Source organism: Musa acuminata, chromosome BXJ1-7 (assembly GCF_036884655.1).
Source record: "Musa acuminata AAA Group cultivar baxijiao chromosome BXJ1-7, Cavendish_Baxijiao_AAA, whole genome shotgun sequence".
NCBI lineage: Eukaryota > Viridiplantae > Streptophyta > Magnoliopsida > Zingiberales > Musaceae > Musa > Musa acuminata.
Genome location: NC_088333.1, coordinates 36,038,750 through 36,060,576, shown reverse-complemented (window position 1 = coordinate 36,060,576; position 21,827 = coordinate 36,038,750). Strand labels below are relative to the sequence as shown.

General features: G+C 36.6%; 2 protein-coding genes across 9 annotated transcripts; one reads left to right on the top strand and one right to left on the bottom strand.

Moving 5' to 3' along the window:
* Positions 1 to 370: 370 nt before the first annotated feature.
* Positions 371 to 13,694, bottom strand: LOC135679164 (GPI ethanolamine phosphate transferase 2-like). Of its 8 annotated transcripts, XM_065192612.1 has the most exons (17): positions 13,440 to 13,693; positions 13,237 to 13,330; positions 11,916 to 11,960; positions 11,637 to 11,804; positions 11,484 to 11,568; positions 11,287 to 11,393; positions 10,237 to 10,317; positions 8,228 to 8,280; positions 8,030 to 8,132; positions 7,538 to 7,681; positions 5,172 to 5,268; positions 3,738 to 3,963; positions 3,559 to 3,652; positions 2,307 to 3,446; positions 2,070 to 2,162; positions 1,689 to 1,969; positions 371 to 1,053 (listed from the first exon to the last, which is right to left on the bottom strand). In XM_065192612.1, the coding sequence occupies exons 1-17, from the start codon at positions 13,568 to 13,570 to the stop codon at positions 918 to 920; spliced, it is 3,078 nt and encodes a 1,025-aa protein (XP_065048684.1). In that variant the 5' UTR covers positions 13,571 to 13,693; the 3' UTR covers positions 371 to 917. The 8 variants fall into 8 exon arrangements, with proteins under 8 accessions (XP_065048684.1, XP_065048685.1, XP_065048687.1 ...); XM_065192613.1 differs by lacking the exon at positions 1,689 to 1,969 and having other exon boundaries at positions 2,007 to 2,162; positions 13,440 to 13,694; XM_065192615.1 differs by lacking the exon at positions 13,440 to 13,693 and having other exon boundaries at positions 11,637 to 11,809; positions 13,237 to 13,331.
* A 4,984-nt stretch (positions 13,695 to 18,678) lies between these two features.
* On the top strand, positions 18,679 to 20,650 carry LOC135679163 (patatin-like protein 2). Its single transcript, XM_065192611.1, has 6 exons — positions 18,679 to 19,010; positions 19,113 to 19,291; positions 19,374 to 19,563; positions 19,651 to 19,812; positions 19,900 to 20,202; positions 20,273 to 20,650. Exons 1-6 carry the CDS (start codon positions 18,840 to 18,842, stop codon positions 20,507 to 20,509), a joined length of 1,242 nt encoding a protein of 413 aa, XP_065048683.1. The 5' UTR covers positions 18,679 to 18,839; the 3' UTR covers positions 20,510 to 20,650.
* Positions 20,651 to 21,827: the final 1,177 nt, after the last annotated feature.

The window sequence follows — 21,827 nt, the reverse complement described above, 5'->3', positions numbered from 1 at the left end:
AGATTTTGTTTTAAGAATAATCTTGTGACCATCCAACTATTCTTTGCTACCATTCCAAAACATTTTGTATTAATATTTTATTAATTTTGTATTTGTTCCTTTACATTTTAGTTTCTAGCATAAAAAATTTGAATATACCACCATATTACATTTATTTATATATCCAAATTTTAATTTGAATATACATAAAAAAATTGAGTGGCAGATGATAAAAGATACTTTGGATGATCGATAGTGGTCAATTTGAACATGAACATATATCTCAGGTTCGAATTCAAACATGAACATAAATAATATATTTCCGATCACTTTTAATTAATAAATTACAATATGAACATAGAGATCATACGGGTTTAATGGAACATGGAAGTGAAGCAGGTATATCATGATTAGATATTAAGAACTCATCAAGAATTCGATTAGTACTGTACAAATGCATGCCAAAGGTACTAACTCAGCTGCCATGACAATTGTTTTCTTAACCAGAAAGGCTAAGTAAGAACTATGGATTACTTGCCATATCGAATACAAACATTGCCCAACAGATCAGAGTGATATTTGTTGAACATGAAAACCTGAAAGCTTATGTTAATTCAGAATGTAAAGAATAACAAAACTCGTGATAACTTGCAATGGTCAGTTAATTGCTCAAGTAGAGGTAGTAGTGATATACCGAAAATGAAATCAAACGGGAAGTTTCACCTGTCTCAACTTTGTAGATCCGAAAACAACATTGCGTCTCATTTCATTTATAATGAATATTTTCTTCAGCAGATGACCTCAGTCTCATTCAAAAATTGTGAACCTCCCATTGAGAATTTCTTTGTTCTCAAGAAGAAAATGAACTGAAATGGGAAGTTGCATTTGCATCATAGACATATTTCTGTAAAGAAAATTGATCTTGGTTTAACTATGTCTCATCCAAAATTTTGAAGCTTCGAGTTGAAATTTTTTGTCCTCACAAATAGTACGACGCCAGTGTAAACTACAGTGGCAGCTATTATAAGTACCCCAATGTAGACACACATAGTTGCAGCACAAAGATAAAGGTACCTGTTGGCATTTTCAGAAACCAAAACAAAATTGAGTTGCATGATCGGCAATGGCTTGGAATACAGATGAGAAAAAAGTGTATCGGACACAGCTTACTTACTAAATAACACTAAAAAGAAAATACAATTCAAAAGTTATGTCCCACATAAAACAAAACACAAATATGTAATGCAGGAAAATTGAAAGGTTTAATTAGTCAATTTTCTTTCTCCAAATAGGACTACCATCTCTGCAACATCTATGTGCAGATTCAGCATGATTTGAATCCTAAAGCTGATCATAAACCAAATGATTGATCCTCTGAAACAGATTTACTAGTGAACCGAAAATAATATGGAGTTTGACTCAGATTAGACTCGTGGACTCAGATTTACTAGTGAACCAAAAATTTTAGACTCTTGGACTGGACCAAACCTAAAACTGATTCGCTTCATACCTATTAAGTTCGTACTACATCACATGATTTTCATGTTAATTTCAGAACCCTTTATCTACATGTGACTCATCCTCTATACCTATTTGCTAAGAAATAACAAGCAGTTGAAGGAAGAAATGCACAATGGATGATGCATTCATCATCAGTTGCAAAAAAAATTTAAAGAAAAAATCACATGGTATATTGGAATAAAACTTACTTTGGTGAGAAGACACTCCAAACAAACAAGTGGTTTCTCATAAGCAGCAATGTGATGGTGAAAGCAACCAATACAACTGAGTTTAAGACCAGTGGAAGCAAACAAGGAAATCCAATCAATAGTTGTAATATACTGCTCCACCTTAAATTACTTGGAAATAGGCCATTCATATCCTTTAGAGAAATGTATATCAGCATGCTCAGAAAAGACAACAGAGGTGATGCATGGGTAATAATGAACATCAGAATCCCGGAAAGAACAGTTGAATGGCTTGAGATGCCCTACAGTTAAATTAACAGCAGTTAGAAGGAGGACTACCAAAGGATAAAGAGACTGTGCGATGATCTTTGAAATTTTAACTGCACGGTGTAGAGAAATTACTATAAATGCCCCAGCAACATCAATAGTAGCCAGGCTGTTACTGTTGCCCAGACCAAAATGACCTGCCATTCCCAAAAAGAGCATTGCAACAACCTGCGGACAACAATAAAATATCTTACTAATGCTACTGAGCCATGTAGATGGATCCATCATTAATTATGATCTCTAGTTCTCTACTTCCAAATGCAGTACTAAACTAATTTTGGGGGCGGGAAAAAAAAGCTTATGAAAACTGACCTCAATCCATTGCTTGTGAAGTGATCCGTATGATGAAAAATAGATAATGCTGGCTGTTTCTTGTAAAAAAATCACCAACAGAGGAATAGCATTTACTGGCTGCTGTAGTAGCAGCTGTAAAAGACACCAAAATACCATGCATGTGGTTCCAATCAGGTATGTGCAATGTCCAATTCCCCATTGAAAATAAAAACTTATCATTTCTTTGGTAAGAGAGCTGGTGCTAGATTCAGCTATGCTACTTGTGTCTTTAGCATGAGAGCTCAAATTAAATTTACCTATGTTACTGCTTGCCTCATGATTAACAGGATAAATCCATGGTGATACCAGTACAGTTAGTAATACTGCACTCCCAGAACATATGTAGAAGAGCTGAGCTACCGAAGTGGCACTAGAATCTGTTGGTCCAATATTATGAGTCTGACTGTTGATTATATGCAATAATACCAGACATCCAGACATAAAATAGCTCGTGCGAACTATGTGAACAAAGTGTGTCGTTGATCTTACTAGAGAGAAGGCAAATGAACCCACAAGCATGAAATTAAGTAGCGAGAATATCTGAAGAGCTTTTATACTAAAGGAACCAGCTTGCATCAGCAACTTTGAGATATCAGGGAGATGAACCCAATTGATACCACCTTGATGCCAGCCTCTCAGTATTCTTCCAAAGATGAGAACAACAAGGACAGGATATATTTGATGATTTTTCTGCAATTTTGTCCCGGGCAATGATCTGTTATTGGTAGTGTAACTGCTTTCATCATTTGATACAGCCAGGTGGAGAGTAAGATTTTCTTCAGGCTTCTTCATTTTCATCAAATCTGATGCAGCTGTCTTAAAAAGTGATCTGATTGTTGTTAAGAGAAATAACAAATAGAGTGTGGAAGTCAAAAAATGCCAAGTATATTGCTCTTCTTCCACCATGGAACTTGCACCAAGACTAAGAGCATGAATTACTAGCCCAATAAGAACAAAGGCTTCATCAACTTGCCACACTTGACTGATTTCTTTTGGCTGAGAACAGTACTTCCCCTGTGTAATGTAGACTTCTTTGAACAATTTAAATACAGTGTTAAGTAGTAGAACACATGAGATAAGCATTATGACAATACCAGACAGAAGCAAGTTGATAGGTTTCTGCAAAACCACAAGATTTCTAGATTAGTGAATTTCATCCTTCTAGTATAAAAAACACTAACCAACCATCTCAAAGTAATGGATCCCACTGAGAAAAGGAAATGTAAATTACATCAGTGGCTCTGTGAGACAACCACTCACTCGCATTTCCTAAGAAGTCATAATAAGAATTAACGGCATATCCAAGATCATCAGCATCATTTGATCTGCACAATGAGACAAATATAAAATAGCACAAATGCATACAAGATATCATTCAGAAAAACAGTCTAGGTGAAAGCTTTGAATTACGTCAAGCCTGAAATCTGATGGAGTAGCCATGCATTATGAGCAGATATAGCTCTTGAATATAAATAACATAGATTTTCCTTCATGCTAGAAATAGATTGATCAGTTTGCAGATTGTCTTCACCACTAATACAAGTCACATCCCCACAAAGAAAGTTGGGTAAATGTGCTTGCAATAGTCTTAATAACTGCCAGGAATTTAGCTGTAGGGTTCGTAGCCTTTGCTCATCTGCAAACCAAAAACTATAATTACCATCATAGGCTCATGGTGCATGTGCCAAGAAATACAAGCAGAACACTAATAATATTATAATATTTATAAATTCGAAAAACATGCAAAATTATTTGCACCATATTTCTGCTAAATCATTTTCATACAGTAACACAATCATTGCTAGCATTCTCACTTTACCATTCCAATTCTTGAATCCATGATAGTGATGTGCATAGGTGGCCTAGTGAATAGAGCTCCCGCCAATGCAATAGAGAGAATTGTACTTGCCCAATCCAATTTTGTTCGGATGTAAATCATAATTATTAAGCAAAATATCACAACATAATTGCCGTCATAGTATAATTCAGATTACATATAATTTATTTAGCATCAATTAATTTTCATGAATGTTGGCTGATGGGTCAGGTTCAATAGAATCATGGGTTAGGCTGGATGAGGTCAAGATTGTTAAAGCCCTAATCAAGTGGGTTTTGTCTAGAAAAGTTACAGCACTGAACCAATCCTCCACCACCATTGGTAGCAGTGGCACATCTGAGATCGCTACAATCTGCAGCTGAAGTTCACATTTTTTGAGACAAAAGGCTGTTTTGGCCTAGAATTGTTAGCTTTTCTTGTGCTACGTGCTTTCTTGTTGGAATAGTGTATGTAGGGATTATATTCTGAACAGGAAAAGTTTTGTTGTTAGTTCTACTAAGTACTAACCCACAAACACAAACAATGATCATGAATAAGCTAGTAACCCACAAAAGCCAATGATTGTATATAGGATTGCCATTCCATCACAGAGTTAAGCGCCAATACCCATCTGACACTACATGCAATATCCAGTGCTGGCCAGAACAAGCCAGAAATTATTATACTCATGTGTCAAAACAAATTGGCACAATTCAGCATGTTCGACATATGACAACCAATTCCATGTTCACTTCTCTATGAAGGCCTCTTTATGTTTACAATCTTCTTCCTTTTCATTTAGTTGCTTGAGTTTATTTAACTTATCCATGACTTACTTTGTTGCATCCTACATCTAATGTACCTTTGTGAGCCCAAAGACTAATGTCTTTGAGAATCTGTTTAAATATAAATATACATCAGTTGTGCATTCATATGAGATTGAAACGAGAAATATCTTTTGTTTTCATCCTTATCCTATAACTTCCTTATATTTAAAATTTATAGATTCAGTATTGGAATCAACAGACCTGTCAATGTATCAAACATTCCCCTCAGCAGGACTCCTATGTTGTTCTTCGGAATCGGCACCCCAAAAAGAAGAGCTAAAGTTGGAGCAATGTCCACCTGCAGTAATAAGAGTTTTATCAGATTTCTAAATACAAAAAAATTCTTTCAGAATTTTGGAGTAAAATATATTAAAACTTTCCAAAAAGATCGCAGTTATGTGTCGACATGGATATGGATTATAAGCTGCTTTTGGTTGTAGTAGTCGGTACACACAGTTATTTACCAGTTAATAATATATTTTCCAGTTATACATTGTGGTATGGATCGACATACTGCCCAGTTGTTGGTAGGGCACCAGTCCATCAGATTATTAAAATCTGTATTATACCAATATTTGAACTCCTGAGTTTTATCAATTTAGCTTTAAATAATTATATTTTTATATAAAAATATACATCTCAATTCGAAATTTCCTTGCCTAAATGGATCAACAATGAAGCATGGATGAAGCTAGACAAGAAAGCAACAATGGCAAAAATCAACTTTGTCCAATGAATCAACTTTGCTAAGAGAGGAAAAGGGCTCTCTTTATTTCTCCGGAATTTGATTGATTATTGATCCAAGTCACTGTATGTTTTTAAAAAGCCTATTGAAATATATAATATATAGTCTAGAAAGTTTGCCTTATTGATATCCAGTGTGTATTGCAGAATAATACTCTTACAACAACTTTCAACATACAAAGGACTTACAAAGTGACTGGTCAGATCCTTCATCAATGTAACAAGCCTAGGAAGTGGATCCAAACCCAACATGACCTAATATTGCCAACCAGTCAAGGCTACTTGACTAGTATTAGACCCCTGAGACATACAGGTCAAGGAAAAGGGATGTCTCAAATTAAGTGACACCATCTAGGATGTCTCAAATGAAGTGGATACAATAATTATGAATTTCTGATTAGTTGACTAGTGGTTCAAGTTCTGCTTGAGGGGGGAAAGGGGTGTCCCAAATTAAGTGACACCATCTAGGAAATTGAGCTACATTGGATATTCCCAAATTCTGTGTTGGCAGGAGCCTTATGTATGGATTCACCCTTCTTTATCTAGGAAACTGAACCAACCATGATCGTGCAAGCACTGGCCAGCCAGTGCAACAATTTATAGCGATATGAAGCCAACTCATTCATCCTATGCTGGACTAGGTGCAAGTCCTTAAGAATTCTAATTTTAAAGTAATAAAAAAGTCACACTTATGAAATTCTTTTTTGCGAATAAGAGAAAAATCTTATTAAGCTTCTTTCTTAATGAAATACTAAATTATTATAATGATGAAATGGTTAGAGGGCAGGCCTTGGTACAATGGTAAGAGTTCTCCTTTGCAACTTAGGAGATCAGGATTCGAGTCATAGAAACAGTCTTTTTAAATATTTAAAGGTAAGACTATGTACATTGGCGCTACCCAAACCCCATCGCATTGGCGGAAGCCTTGTATACTGAGTGCGCCTTTTTTCTTATAATAGTGAAATGGTTGATTGATCTTATATTCAATGTTTTTTATGTTGCTATATAGGTTATTGAAAAATTCGTGGTACACTGAACCATGGTTTTCTTAAATTGAGTTTCTACAGTTCCCTTTTATGAGATCATCAGAGTTTTCCAAGTCAAAACAAGATTCCATCGTTTTGAATAAATTAATGTTATAGTAAAAAAATAATAATATTAGTTCTTATAAATTTGTAACTCACCTTATTATAGTTCTCCAAATTTCGTTATATTATGGCTTACCAAATTACCTTCTTGTAGATGAGCTTCATGGCACAAAGTAATATTTACAAGCTTTTCCATAGTGGAAAGAAAGTGGTAATTCTTGACCTTACACCCAAAGCATACACTTGAACTGGACGACCAAAAACACAGATATCTAAACTGCAAACTAATCATTCCCTTTTCCATGGTAGGCCTCCTACAAAGATGCCTTTGAGAGTAGACTTAAATAAAATGCTCATGCCATTCTGCGTGACATATTTAGAGTTCTGAACTTAGATAGATTACATGATAAACCTTAGTAACATCCCATCTAGATGGAGCAAGGCCTTTTTAGTTAGTGAAACTTTAGTTCTAGATAAGGCAAGGACTTCTTAATTAATGACAGTTAAATTTCAAGTTTCAATAGGTTATTCATACTTATTTAATATTTTATGGCATGACCAATGGTGGGGACCTCACCTCATGAGTTACCAATGGATGGTAACATGAAGCTTTATAATCAGTACATTTATCTTGTTAAATGCAACAGACAAATCAAATGTAAAAGGAAATACAAGGATTCATGAACTTAACAGATGTTACTGGAAGATTAGATAAAAACAGCAATTCGATGTTACCTGGTGAACAGCCTTATGAGCATTCATAGAAAACTCCAAGCTCTCAACTCCAGAGCCAATAAAAAGAGCTAATGAATCAGTTTCTTCATATGAGGATCCTCCATGGTTTCCACCGTTAGTCATCCCATGGTCACTAACAACTACCTAAAAACAAAGGAAAAATAACAACAAAGGATATTAGTTATCAATACTGGAAAAAAGAGGAAGATTCGCATTGTTCCGACAGTTACAACTACTGATGAATAACCAAATATGTGATTGAACAAATTGGTAGGCAGATGGCTGTCAAAAAGTCTCTAGAACATAGTCCACTGATGACAAAGATGTGGTTGAAATTTTTTTATCAATAAGATTGCATTACACTGTAATATATATTCTGAAGGACTTTGGAAGGACAGTTTTAATTGGGGAAAACCCTCAAATGTGAAGCAACTACGTTATCTATGTTTCTTATCACTAAACAACAAAACTAAAAGACAGAGAATAACAAACCAATAATGTGCTAGCATCAGGATTTTGGTGGTGCACAGTAGAGCCCATATGAATCATCTTAATGACATCATCCATCTCCTTCAGCTTTGCAGGCATCAAGGTACTGAAATTTTAAGCTTACAATAAGGCAAATCATCTACATAATGCAACATTCTCCAAAAGTAATGATACCAACAAGAAAATTTCTAAAAAACATACCTATGGCGTCCACCAATATGACCCACATGGTCCAAGCCAAGATAGTGTAGTATCTAGAACAAGAACTTCAGTTAGGACTTGTACCAATGACTATAAAGAAACTTGTACAGACAGCACAATAAATATCCATAGAAGCTGACAATGTGCCTTTCAGTAATTCATCTAAGCATTCATCAATTCTTCAACGAATTTTGAAATATCATTTTAGATAAATTGGCATTATTTATTCTTTTACACAAGAAAAATAACACATGCTTATCAACAAATAAAACCAATTTTATCACAGCAGCTTATGACCCACTTTTGTAGGCCTCTTTTGGCTGAAACTAACATTTACAGAAAAGTGGAGACAACTTCTTGTTGATATATTAAATTTCCATTTCAAACATATCTAGTTGCTTGAAATATTCATAATATAATATAGAAATAAATGCAATTAACTAATTAATCTATTAATGAAACTATAATAATCATACTTCAATAAATGTATAATGTTAATATTTGAATAAATAACATATATGTATAGATAAAACTACATACAATAAAATTTATTGTTGATGCAAAAACATTAAAACCAACCATAATAAAAAATTATCAACATAAATAACAAGAGATAGTTATATTCACAAAAGAAATAAAAAGTAAAACCAAAATCAATTAATACAAGAGAAAACTTTATTTGGAATTGTTGACAACTCACTTTTAGCAGAACAGATTAACTATAGATCTGGTTCGTAATTTCGTACCGTACCGAAGTATCGAGATCAGCTCGATATGGTACAGTATGAGTATACCGAGCGGTACGCTCTGGTGTACCGCTCTGTCACGGACAAAGTTCTAAAAAGGATGTTTAATGTAATACTTATGTATGTCCGTGTCTTTCGGTTTGTTCATGCTTTGCACAACATATAGAGGGACAGTCGAAGGCTTAACAGCGCCATTTTAGTTGAGTTTGGTGGCCTTCTTAGGCTTGTAAATAAATGTTGTGTCATGTGGACACTTGTGAGAGATATTCGGTCTGTAGTGGATCATTTTGACCCTCTGTTGTGCAATCGTTCAGAACTTGTAAAGTCTGTTTGTAATTTGCATTGTCTATAAAATGTTTTTGAAAATGTTTGCTTGTGGATCCCGAGTGAGACGTTTTCTCTAACCCGTTTTCTCTTTTGTAGGTCCTAAGGGACCATGGAAGGCTTTGGGGAGGCTGACCTTTGCGGATAGACCCGGTGTGCAAAGCATGAACAAACCGAAAGACAAACTAAGGCAAAACCAACTAAGTCTGTGACAGCTCGGTGTATATATATATATATACATATATATATATACATACATATATATATATACATATATAACGTTGCTGAGGCTTCTTCTCCCCACACGGATGAGAAGTCGCTGACGATGCCGAGGCCTCGTCACCTCAGACAAGGAGAAGGCACATCTCATCTGCAGCCCGACGAGGGAAAGCGACGAAGGATTGAGATCATCGAGGGAGAGCGACGTCGGATCTCTAGGTTCTCCCTTTTCTTCTCCCTCTTCTTCCTTCTCCCTCGGCTAATACCGCCCCGTAGCGGGCGACGACGATGGAAATCGATCGTCACCGACCGATTTCACATGGTAATAGGGTGGAAACAGCCCCAATCGACAGTATCACCCGGTAGCGAGCGGTCCGCGTACCGGTCTGCTGGCAGACCGGTACCGAGTAGTACCATTTGAAATTAAAAACCCTGACTAATTTAACACAAACAAAGACCAAAGCCCCAAAGAATCATGAGTTAAGTAACAATAATGACAGGAAATTTCATGTGCCAAAGATGAGATGTAAAGTTACAAAACAATCAATGAACGCCTCCAAGAGGAAATCAGACATCATTGAGAAACATATTTGAGAGAAGGATAATAGAATAATCAGTATAAATAAATGTTATGCCTCCATTAATTTGATCATTTTATTCTTACCAAGTTGCAGTTATAAATAATATACCAGAAATATCTTGAGAAGAACCATGTTATACCAGAAGATTCCAATCCTCAGCAGCAAGTTCAACATCTAGATGACGGGAAACATTAAAATCAACTTCAACTGTGTCTTTCACCTAAACCAGAAAATAATCATGAGTTACAGGCACCAGACTGGAATATAATCTAGGTTACTGATAACATGTCATAAGATAAGACCAAAAATATATTATAAAATAAAATTTCACGACGTCTGCAGCCTCTTAAACCTCTTGTATTTTTCTGTCACATTCATCAGTTAAATCTCAGCCCAAATTACATATCTTTCATCTTCCTACAGGTTGAGACTTATTCAATATCCAAGCAACATATATTCATCATCTGAATCTAAGCAATGCATAGTCTATATGCCACTTTCTTGTTCCTGAAAAAAAATTGTTGAGATATATTGTTCCACTAAAGTGCATTAGTACCAGATTATATCACAATCCAAAACCAGAAATAGGTGTGTTTAACCCCCAAGAAAAGATGCTCTCCAGATGGTCTATATGGTGATTTCTATTTCTATAACTTAAACAGTCTCAAGTTATGGCCCACATCGGGCACAACTAATTTTGGATATAACAGAAGAAAAATCATTGTAACAAAACAGAGGTCTTTGGGGATTTCAATAAAATATACACAATCCCAAGTTATGGCCCATATCCAGCCCAAAACTATTTTTGGTATGACAGAAAAAGATATCCGTAAGTCATAACAAACACCTTTACACAAGAGACGACCAACTGACATAAACCCCGTGCCATCCATGGAGCCTAATAAACTGAAATACAAAAAAATCCCCAAAATTTGGGTATGGATCCTAGGTCTCTATGCGATAACACATATAGATTTATAAGTTCAGTGGATTTGTATCCACATTTAGTTGCATTGATATTATACCAGATTAAAAATACAAAATCTTAGATGGATAGAACCTGATAGCAGACATAAAGCTAGCCAGCTTGGCATGGATCATGCTAAGAATTTAATGGTGACCTTTATGCTATGAGATTTTAAAGCTTTCTCATAATAAAATGCTATTCAAAAATGATTGTTGGACTTACATAAAAGCTGCTCACTCCATCTTGCCTGGTAAATATTCTAGGAAAAAGTTTAATCCAAGTCTCATCCCCATGCATCACCAACTCCCAACCAATGCGTTTGAATTGGTCTGCAAAAAATGTGAATCAATTAATAATCATAGACATGTAAATCTTATCATTTTCTGTCAAAGTATACTGGAAAATCCATCTAAACTAACCAAGAAGATTATCGTCTAATAGAACTTGCGTGTTAAAGTTAAATGCCACATCCAAAAAACCACCAATTGCACCAGAGACCATAGCCTGTAAGTAATTATTAAATGAAGTACATCACATAAGAAATTATGTTTTATTTGAAAGGTAAGATATACCTTTAACCTAGGCATGGTAACTGTAGGAGGTGCAGCTTTTGCATAATAACCCCTTGCCTTTCCACTGGACAGTAAAGATTGAGTATAGGGCATCGCCTCCATCATGGCCTTAGTTGGAGGCTTGTCACCTCTTCCCAGCACAAATTCAGCAGGCAGCCCATCAATAACCTACACTAAAAGATGCACAAAATAGCAAGAAAAAGAACTCTATCCTCCATATAATTCAAAGTGGTTAACCAGTTATCATAAGAAAGAATATTGTTGTGGCAAAGTACATACCATCAGTACTAATCGGCCATATGATGGAGGCACCTTAGACAGTTCCTGTGCAAAATTGCAAGATAAGAATATAAGTGAACATCAAGTGCTTGAGGATCCCTGCAATCTAAAGATGATATGATTAATATTCCTTGATACGACATGGAAAGGCTACAAAATTCAACTAGCCTTCTCTACTTAAAAACAAATAACATGGCTTATAAATAACAAAAGCAACTTGTATTGTTTAGATTCAGAAAATGTGTAAGAACTTTTATTTTGGCAACAACGCCAAAGACCAAATCAGAATGTCATGACTCATAAGCAGTAAACTTAAAAAGAGGGAAACAAGGACCGTTACAAGGTAAAAGACAGTGGTCATAAAAGGAAGGAAACCTGGATCAGTGTGATCCTGACCATATTAATCAGTAAATATTGGTTGAACCAGTATTTAAATATTTGCATAATGTTGCATATGTATGGCTAAGCCAAATGGGCAACACGGGCTGTGCATATGACAGCCGACAGAACAACATTAGATCTGATCTAAGCCGACTGCAGCACAAAAATGCTTGTTTCCGAGCAAAGAGTTCGGGCAATAAAATATGGCTTCATGTGATACATATACCAAAATAACCATTTTGCTACTAAAGCCAAAGTTATTCTAGCAATAATGATCCACGTTTATCCCACACCATATTGCGACACTTGCTAGTAGTATTTTGATTTAATCTAATACAATGAAAATTTAAGATTCTCAAGACGAGATTAGAAGAAATCTAATTAACAAAATTCAGACAGAAGGTGAGAAACAAAATCTTGTAAAGTATACCAAACATAATGTTTGTGTTAGCTAATATCAGCAATGAGCCAGGCTTCACAGGAAATGTTAGTCAAAACAAGTACATAGAGCTCACTGCAAAATTAAACTTAAATAAAATAAGAATATTGGAATAAGTGCGCAAGCCTCTTAGCAGTGTGCAAAGAATATAGAGTATTCAATGAAATCAACTATGCAGAAAATAGTCACTTAAAGTAGCATAGTATTTTTCCAATTTGGGCAACTTTGTAAGTCGAATTTTGTTCAAAGGCAAATTACATGAAAGACAACAACATTCTCTTCAAGAAGAAGAAATTACTGGAATTAAATTTTGCAGCACATTGATCACACACACTTAAATAAGTATTCCAAAAAAAATTCTGGAGTTATTAATTCATATTCTAAAATATAAATAAATAACAATACATCCTATTGGACCATATCCACAGGTACTTCCATCATAAAAAGTTGTATTACCAATCCCATGAGATCAACCAGAAAAATGAAAAATCAAATGCCAACCTTATACAATGTTCTCAGCTTCTCCGAGGGCAGATCCCGCTCTTCAGCATCCAGTACAGGATCACATGTCGGCGCTCGATAACTCTCCGGACCGCTAAAATAGCAACGTGACCACCCAAAAATAAGATTTTTTTTTCTTTTTTGCAGATCAGGTGGTTCTTGGTCCGTAAAACACGAAAAAAAAAACGAGTTAAAAGCCTCACCTAAAGCCGGGGAGAGTGGGTTTGACGGGAAAGAAACCTATGACGAAAAGGGAAAGACCGAGGATCTGAAGCAGGACGGCCGCGATTGTCCAAGATGCGAGCTTGCCGCAGGTTAAAGAAGACGAAGACATGATCTGAGGCACGGATCGAAGCCCCAACTGGGTTCCTAGGGCCCGGAGACGTAATCGAGACCAAAGATGGGCGAGGGGCGGGGACGAGTGATCGATCTCCCCAGAACGCAACGGCAGGAGGGTGTTTTTGGTCATTTTGCTATGTGAGAATACGCCAAAGATCTCCCAAGACGCAATGGCATAAGGGTGTTTTGGTCATTTTGCTATGTGAGATTACTATTTTCATCCTTTATTTTATTATTTATAATCTTATTTTATTTTTTAAACTATTTTTAATAGATAGAATAAATCCTCTTTAATAGATATAAATAATGAGAACGAATAGACGATGAGCGAGAGATTACGATAATAAAGAATTATAATAAAACAAAATAAAATCGATGATACTAAGATTATAAATAATAAAATAATTTTTTTTTTTAAGATTGGAAAAAAAAAGAAAAATATAACAATAATGACTTATTAAGGACATGCTACATATCCTCTCCTTCTCATCAAGTTTAAAATAATATCGTTCTCAATTTTCTTAAATCTAAATAATTTTTTTACCAAATGCCAATTTTTTCGAATTATTATTATGTAAATAGTTCTAAAATTAAATTTCAATCCCAACAGCTATTACCTATTCAGTATTCTTACTCTGCAAGGCAACAGAGGAATTGCTGCTGCAGATAGGAAAAGAAAACACTGAAGGAGGACCCAACTCATGTGTTCTTCAGAAAGGTAACAGATGTTTTATGATGATCTCTCTTGTCTTCAGAAGAAATGCTTTAAATTTGAACTCACAGGAGTTTGCAAGTGAAGAATTAATTTCTCATGATAATAAAAATTGTTAGGAAGGACCTACAGATTCATTTTTGTAGCTTTATCTTTAGAAAGGACCTACAGATTTTTCATCCACATTCAGGTCTCTTGTCTATTGTGATGAGAGTTTGATAAGGTACCAAAAAGGAAGACCAAAACACAAAAATGCAATTACAAACTGAGTCTGATAAAATGATGGAAGGTTGTGAGTCATGTCTCAGTGTGTGCGAGGAATTTAATTAAGCAACATTTCTTACTACAAACTATCCAATTTGATGTTATCATCTCATAAAATTCTTATTCTGGAGGCAAAATGTTTGATCCATTTCTTTGCTACTTCTCTGTGCAGAGCTAGCAACCATGGCATCCTTTGGTTTGTGGAGATGCAGGCACTGAACATGCCCAACATTGGGAAACAGGTGATGCCTGAAACTGAGGAGAAGAAGTGCAGTATTTTGAGTGACTCACTAATGTTGCAGAGTTTAAGTCAGAACTGAACTAAATGCCAAGGAGGCAAGTTTAAGTCTACACGATATAAATGCCTTTGAAGCAGCATCATGATCGGATGCTCCATCTGATACCAAGTTGCCTCATCTCAATCTTATTAGGGGTACGAGAGAGATGACTTCGAATAAGAACCAAGAAAGGGTGACCATGATTTAGTTCAGACTAGAATAAAAAAGATTCGGAATCAAAATCGAATCGAATCAATGGTTCGATAGTTTTGAAAATTAAAATTGATACTGCTGATTCTGGTTTAAATCGGAAGTTTCGAAATTAAATCCACATAGAATTAGTTCAGTTCTGATTTCAAAATCGATGATTCCAAAATCATGATGATCCCTAGAACCAACTTATACCAATTTTATGATTGAGAATTTTTCTGAACCGTTACATATCAATTGACTATAAACAAAACTTGTATTTAGTGCTATCAGTCGATCCGATTGATTGATTCACTGTCGACGGCATCACATCTTGTATGAGTATTATATTTTTTTATACTAGACTTACAGACATAAAAGTTTCAAATCTAACACAACCGGTCATCGGGAGTGGTAACCAACCTTACGAGAGCTATTGAGTGTCGATAGAGAATCATCCGCTCTCAGTATTATGAGAGAAATATCTCATGTGTTCTTGCTCAGACAAATCCCTAGCAAGAGTCATTTGGATTGAGAGAGAAAGAGTTCTTCGGGAGAATCCAATTATAGCGAAACTTGAGTAGAAACCATATGGGTCTGACAGCACCATGCTCGGTATATGATCTCTGAGTATTAGATAAACGAGGGACTATAGATATATGATAATCGAGAATAGATAGGTTCAACGGATTGGATTCCCCTGTATCATTTGGGGACTACGACGTAGTGGCTTAGTACATCCGTAGTCGATAAATTGAGTAAATTATTATAGAGATAATAATTCTCTAAGTCAAAATGAATTCTAACAACTCATTAGCTAGGATTATTTTGGGTCAAGTGAGCCTGAGTTAGGATTATTTTAGGTCAAGTGGAAGGCTTATTCGGTCACCCAAGGTTAAGTGGAACCACCTATGAGCTGGAAAAGTCAATAACACATTTTTTCAAGCTATCAAGTGGTGGTACTACCTAGACATAGTCTCCCAGATTGTGTCAATTGGTAGTATCGCCAGTCTAAGCGATAGTATCGTCCAATGTCAATGCTACATGCGGTAGTACCGTCAAACTCAGGAAACCTAGGATGAAACCTTTTTAGCTCCATTTTTGAAGTCATTTAGGGTCTATAAATATCCCAATTATTTCTACTTGGAAGAACAAGAAACTAAGTAGAAAGGGGGAAAGAATTCTTATGAAAAAAGTTATAAATCTCTCTTAGTGTAATTACCTCTTTTTAGTATATAGAAGTTTTTATAAAGGAAGAAGTGAGGTCAGTGTAAAAGATAGATGTGTAAAAGTTTTCTCTTGAGCATGTGAAAAGGAGAAAGAGTTGTAAGAATAATTGATCTTCGCCCGTTGGAAAGAAGATTGATAGTGAAAGTCGGGACGTCGGTCACAACGACCGAACCACTATAAATCTAATTTATATTTACTTTATTTTTTTTATAAATATTATAAACTGATTTACTTATTCACTACGCTTACGAACACTTTCAAGTTAAACTAGTCTTTCCGATACGGGATTTATCAAATGACACTTTTGAATCGATGTAATTTTTATGAAAGCTCTAATTCACACCTCCTCCCCCATGCCAATTTCAATCCTAACACTAGTCACATCTCGGGATGGCACCGAGGGTCGTGCACAACTAGCCTGTGCTAGGGCATCTCGGATTAACCGCTTCGATGCTTAGGTCAGCGGAAAAACGGAGAGGGAGGAAAAGAATAGTATAAGCAGTGTAAATGAAAGAAAAAAAAGTTTTTGCCTGACCCCTTAACGTCTGGGCTTGGCTATTATACATGGGCACCAAGTGATTTGGATGTGCGTTAGCAAGGGCCCCTCTTACCGTGTATGGTGGAGGCAATAATGACGATGGATTGCTGACTTGTGTCCTTTAGCGTCTTGGGTAAATCGTTAGGACACCTCTAGGCTAACTCCCTTATCGATTTTAGGTAGACAGAGAGTGATTCTTCCATCGATTGTTCGGAAAGGAAGATTGGTAAAGCCGAGAGTCATGCTATTAGTCATTAATAAGAAAACATGATTTAGCTGAGATGTCAACTAGGAGATAACTAGAAATGCTAGGGCATGCTATCAGTCACTAATACGATGTATTATTTTTTCAATTATGGTACCACTAAAGAGTGGATCTTATGTGCCTACTTTGAAAAGCTAAGACAAGCAGGGTAGATCCCTTCTGATGATTGGGGTAAGCTGACAGGGCTAAGCTTTTCCCTATCATCTACAAAACTGTACTTGGTACATTATTGCATCATTCTTTACCTAAACTCAGCCAAGAAGAATCAAAACACGATTTGTCTTCCAACAAGCGGACGACGTTCCACTCCACATGATTCATATGAAGGGAAGAACGAGGCAAATGCATGCACCCCACGTTTTGGTTGGTGAAGGAAATTAAATTAGGTAGTCAAATCACATAATTCTCTTTTATTTGTAGGCTTCCACACGGCTACATGATTCTCATGTGTCTCTCGAAACAATTAGAGGATTATTTTTTGGAAAAAATAAAAATGGTGGAAATTAGAAGAGTGCTTTTTTTTAGAATTTTATAGGAGAAAAACTGAAATAAACAAAAAAACATCACTGTGTAAAGGATATAATCAATTACTGATATCGACATCATAATAATTTTTTTCCTCTTCGCTTGTAATATCGACATAATCAAGATTACTAAAAAGCCTAATAAATTAATTTTAGTGTTATTTTTAGAAAACAAAAAAAAGAGACTTGTTTTTCTATGATTTTATAATAAAACTATTTTTAAACAATCTAAAGTTGTCCGATTATCATTTTTATTTTTCTTTCAATTATCTCATATTATTAATTTATATATATTTTTTAATTATCTCACTTAGCTAGTTTTCAAGATCTAAAACTAGTATAAATAAATGCTTCCTCCAAATATATGAAATCATAAAAAAATAATATTTTTAAATATTATAAAAAAAAATTACTATAAGAAGTTGATTTCTCTCGTCTTCCTCCTCCGTTATAAAATCAGTTTGTTAAAATCCTTTCTAGTAATATTTTTTTAATTTTATTTTCATTCTACATCATTTTACGGGGCAAAGAGGCCCCTAATTTTTTAGTGATAACATAATTAATTATACTTCAAATTTTGTCATGATGTACAACTTGATGAAGTCTACAGCCTTTCGAGTTCCGACAAATCATGGCTCAATAAGATTCTCAACCATGCATATGCCGTAAAGTCAATTATGTTTTATCCCTCTCGATATAAATTTCCAATGATAACTGTGATAAAGACACCTATCTAATGCATATTAATACGCTTAGGTTGGGTGATAATAAAACATCAAGTTGCAAATTACAACATAGGATCTCATTCCTTTCTCATGATTTGTAGCACTGTTCGATGATCATTGATATAAGCACCATGATAAATCAATTGGTACCAACTTCGTACATGTTGTAATAGATTTCACTCGAGGGAGGAGACATGACATGTGGCTTCAATAGTTTGGACCCATTGGAAATGGGCCGATGTATATTTGTTTATTATTTTTGATAGGGTCAATAATTAAGTGAGAAGATAAAGGCTAAGTGGAATCGAGACGAATTTAATGTGTGTATAGGATATAAGGACATGTTTTCGTGCAATTCGGGTGAGATGAGTTCGAAGAATTCCAACTCGTGTGAAACATGTGTCGTATTCGGAAGCGCATCGATAGATCTCCATCTATATAACAAGCCCCATACTCCGGTGGGAGCTCGTAGATCAGTGAAGACCGAATTCTGCTGCTTCTGCTCGCCTTCACCACCTTGGAAGCTTTGAGATCCGGCCATGGCGGAGACGACCAAATCGAGCTCCCATCACAGCCACCGTCATCGCAGGCATCCGCACACGCCGCCGCCCTCCAAGGGGAAGCTGATCACGGTGCTGAGCATCGATGGAGGAGGCGTTCGAGGCCTCATTCCGGGGACCATTATTTCCTTTCTCGAATCCAAGCTTCAGGTCTGACACCATCGTCTTCTTCCTTCCTGCGTGCATGCCCCATGAACCAGTTGCTATAAATCTGTCCATGCAGTGAAACGTATTTATGTCGTGTGGGTTCAGGAACTGGATGGACCGGACGCCAGGATCGCGGACTACTTTGATGTGATTACGGGAACGAGCACAGGAGGATTGCTCACGGCCATGATCACTGCTCCGAACGAGAACAACCGCCCGATGTTCTCTGCAAAGGAAGTGATCGACTTCTACCTCGAGAACAGCCCCAAGATTTTTCCTCAAGGGTAAGTTAAGGAGTTCATGCACAAGCTCACGTGCGTGTGCGCACAAGACAGCTACTGTTAACGCATCTGAATTCCATCGCAGAAAAGGATTTCTCAGCTCGGTGACGAAGTTAGCCGGTGCGATCATGGGGCCGAAATATGATGGGAAATTTCTGCACACCAAAGTAAAGGATTTGCTCACCGAAACAAAGCTAAGTCAGACGTTAACCAACGTGATAATCCCAACTTTCGACATCAAGCTTCTGCAGCCAGTCATCTTCTCATCCTTCGAGGTACTGATCTTGGTCGTCTCGTAAGCTTCGACGCTGAGATTCGGAGTCGAGGCAAACTTGTGCTCATCTGATTGACCTACTGTTCAGGCAAGACTTGCGGCTCTCAAGGATGCTCATCTTGCTGACATCTGTATCAGTACGTCGGCCGCCCCAACCTACCTCCCGGCACATTACTTTGAAACTAAAGACTCCGACGGAAACACTCGTAGTTACGACCTCATCGACGGCGGCATCGCAGCAAACAACCCGGTGAGCATGATTTTGCTGACTTGCGACCGCGTTATACGTCCTTGTTTTCAGATCGATGACTATCTTGTCACTGTTTGGTTGATTTAGACTTTGGTTGCCATGAGCCAAATCAAGAAGGAAATCGCTTTGATGAACAAGGATTTTGCCAACTTTAAGTCGATAGACTACCACAACTTCATCATCATCTCGATCGGGACTGGCTCGGCTAAGATAGAGCAGAAGTTTAGTGCAGATCTAGCGTCCAAATGGGGAGTTCTGCAGTGGCTGTATCATGGTGGTTCGACCCCCTTGATCGACAGCTTCTTTCAAGGAAGCGCCGATGTGGTTGACATCCACATGTCGTCTCTGTTCCAGTCACTTAATTGTGAGAAGAACTACCTCAGGATTCAGGTAACTTGGGCATTAAAATTAGTCGCTGCTGTTCTTATCTTCGCGTTCAATGAATGATGTGAATGTGCAGGATGACACCTTGGTAGGTGAGAGGTCATCTGTCGATGTGTCCACGAAGGAGAACCTACAGGAGCTGGTGCAGATCGGGAAGAACCTTCTAAAGAAGCCAGTTTCGAGAGTCAACCTGGAGACAGGCATCTTTGAGGAGCTCGACGGAGAGGGAACCAACGCAGACGCGCTCACCCACCTCGCGCAGCGACTTTCCCAAGAACGGCGCCTCAGGAAAGCAAACGCCAATGGCCACTGAGAAAGATGGCAACGCAGCTAGCGGCGTCTCCCTTACAGTCTACTACAAGAATGCATTTGCTTCTTCCTCGTTGTTTCTGAGCGTGTCATGATGTGTGTCAGTTCAGTGTGTAATTAAAGGAGCCGTTCTTTCTCCTTTGCACATTAACTGCAATAAGCATGCTTTCCTCGCAACCGTTCGAATTAAACTCGTTCAAATGTCGTAAAGAGGTTCATTACATTAAGAGGGAGATTCATGAAGAAGAAAAAATGGATTAAAAATCTATAGAAGAATAAATCAAATTGGTTATTGGTTCTTGAAAGGATTTCTTGAAAGAGAATGATTCATCTTGAATATAATTATTATAATGTATCTTTAGGAACTATATAAACCCCATATGTTGGGTCATGAGGGTAATAGAGTTTCTGAAATTTGTAAAGAGTTTTTCTTGAGAGAAATATAGAAGATTGAAAGCTTGTCATACTCTTCCTTTATTTGATATCTCTATCTTCTCTTCCTATCAACATCAACATTTGATATCAGAGCATAGGTTAAGCTATGTCTTCTTCCTCAAGTGCCATCCAACTCCAGATCCCCAGATTGACAAAAGAAAATTATGATATATGGTGCATCCAAATGAAGGTTCTTCTAGGCTCCCAAGATGTATGGGAGTTTGTAGAAGATAGATTTGTTGAACCAAGTCCAGCAGAAGAAGGAGCAATGAATGTAGAAGGAAGAAAACAACTCAAAGAAAGAAGGAAGAAGGAGAAAAATGCTTTGTTCACAATCTACCAAGGCCTTGATGATACAATGTTCGAGATCATCGCTCCAGCAAATACTTCAAAGGAGGCTTGGGAAATGCTTCAAAGAGCATTCGATGGTGTTGATAAGGTAAAGAAACTTCGTCTACAACTTTTACGAGCCGAGTTTGAGAAATTACAACAAGGTACTTCTGAAACTATTTCTGATTACTTCTCAAAAATCATTTCTATTGTTCATCAAATGAGACGAAATGGTGAACAAGTAAATGATCAGAGAGTAATAGAAAAAATATTGAGATCTCTAGATCCGAAATTTGATTTTATTGCTGTTGCGATTGAAGAATCTAAAGATTTGGAAAAAATGTCTTTAGAAGAACTTATGGGTTCCCTTCAAGTTCATGAACAAAGAATTACAAAAAGAGGAGAAGAGAAAACTATGGAGCAAGCACTACAAGCTAAGTTTGCTCTTGAAAATAAAAGAGAATCAAATTCTCACAGAGGAAGAGGACGAGGACAAAGAGGAAGAGGAGGCAGAAATCAGACCAATCAAGAATCTCCAAACAGTGAAGATGTTAGAG

Bases quoted from the DNA above. Each gene is read 5' to 3' on its own strand.
- LOC135679163 (XM_065192611.1), top strand. From the start codon at position 18,840: ATGGCGGAGACGACCAAATCGAGCTCCCATCACAGCCACCGTCATCGC. The intron at 19,011-19,112 runs GTCTGACACCAT...GTGTGGGTTCAG, and splicing joins TTCTCGAATCCAAGCTTCAG to GAACTGGATGGACCGGACGC. The intron at 19,292-19,373 runs GTAAGTTAAGGA...ATTCCATCGCAG, and splicing joins CCCAAGATTTTTCCTCAAGG to AAAAGGATTTCTCAGCTCGG.
- LOC135679164 (XM_065192612.1), bottom strand. From the start codon at position 13,570: ATGTCTTCGTCTTCTTTAACCTGCGGCAAGCTCGCATCTTGGACAATC. The intron at 8,133-8,227 runs GTATGTTTTTTA...TTAAAATTTCAG, and splicing joins CATATTGGTGGACGCCATAG to TACCTTGATGCCTGCAAAGC. The intron at 1,970-2,069 runs GTAATTTCTCTA...ATTTAACTGTAG, and splicing joins ATGTTGCTGGGGCATTTATA to GGCATCTCAAGCCATTCAAC.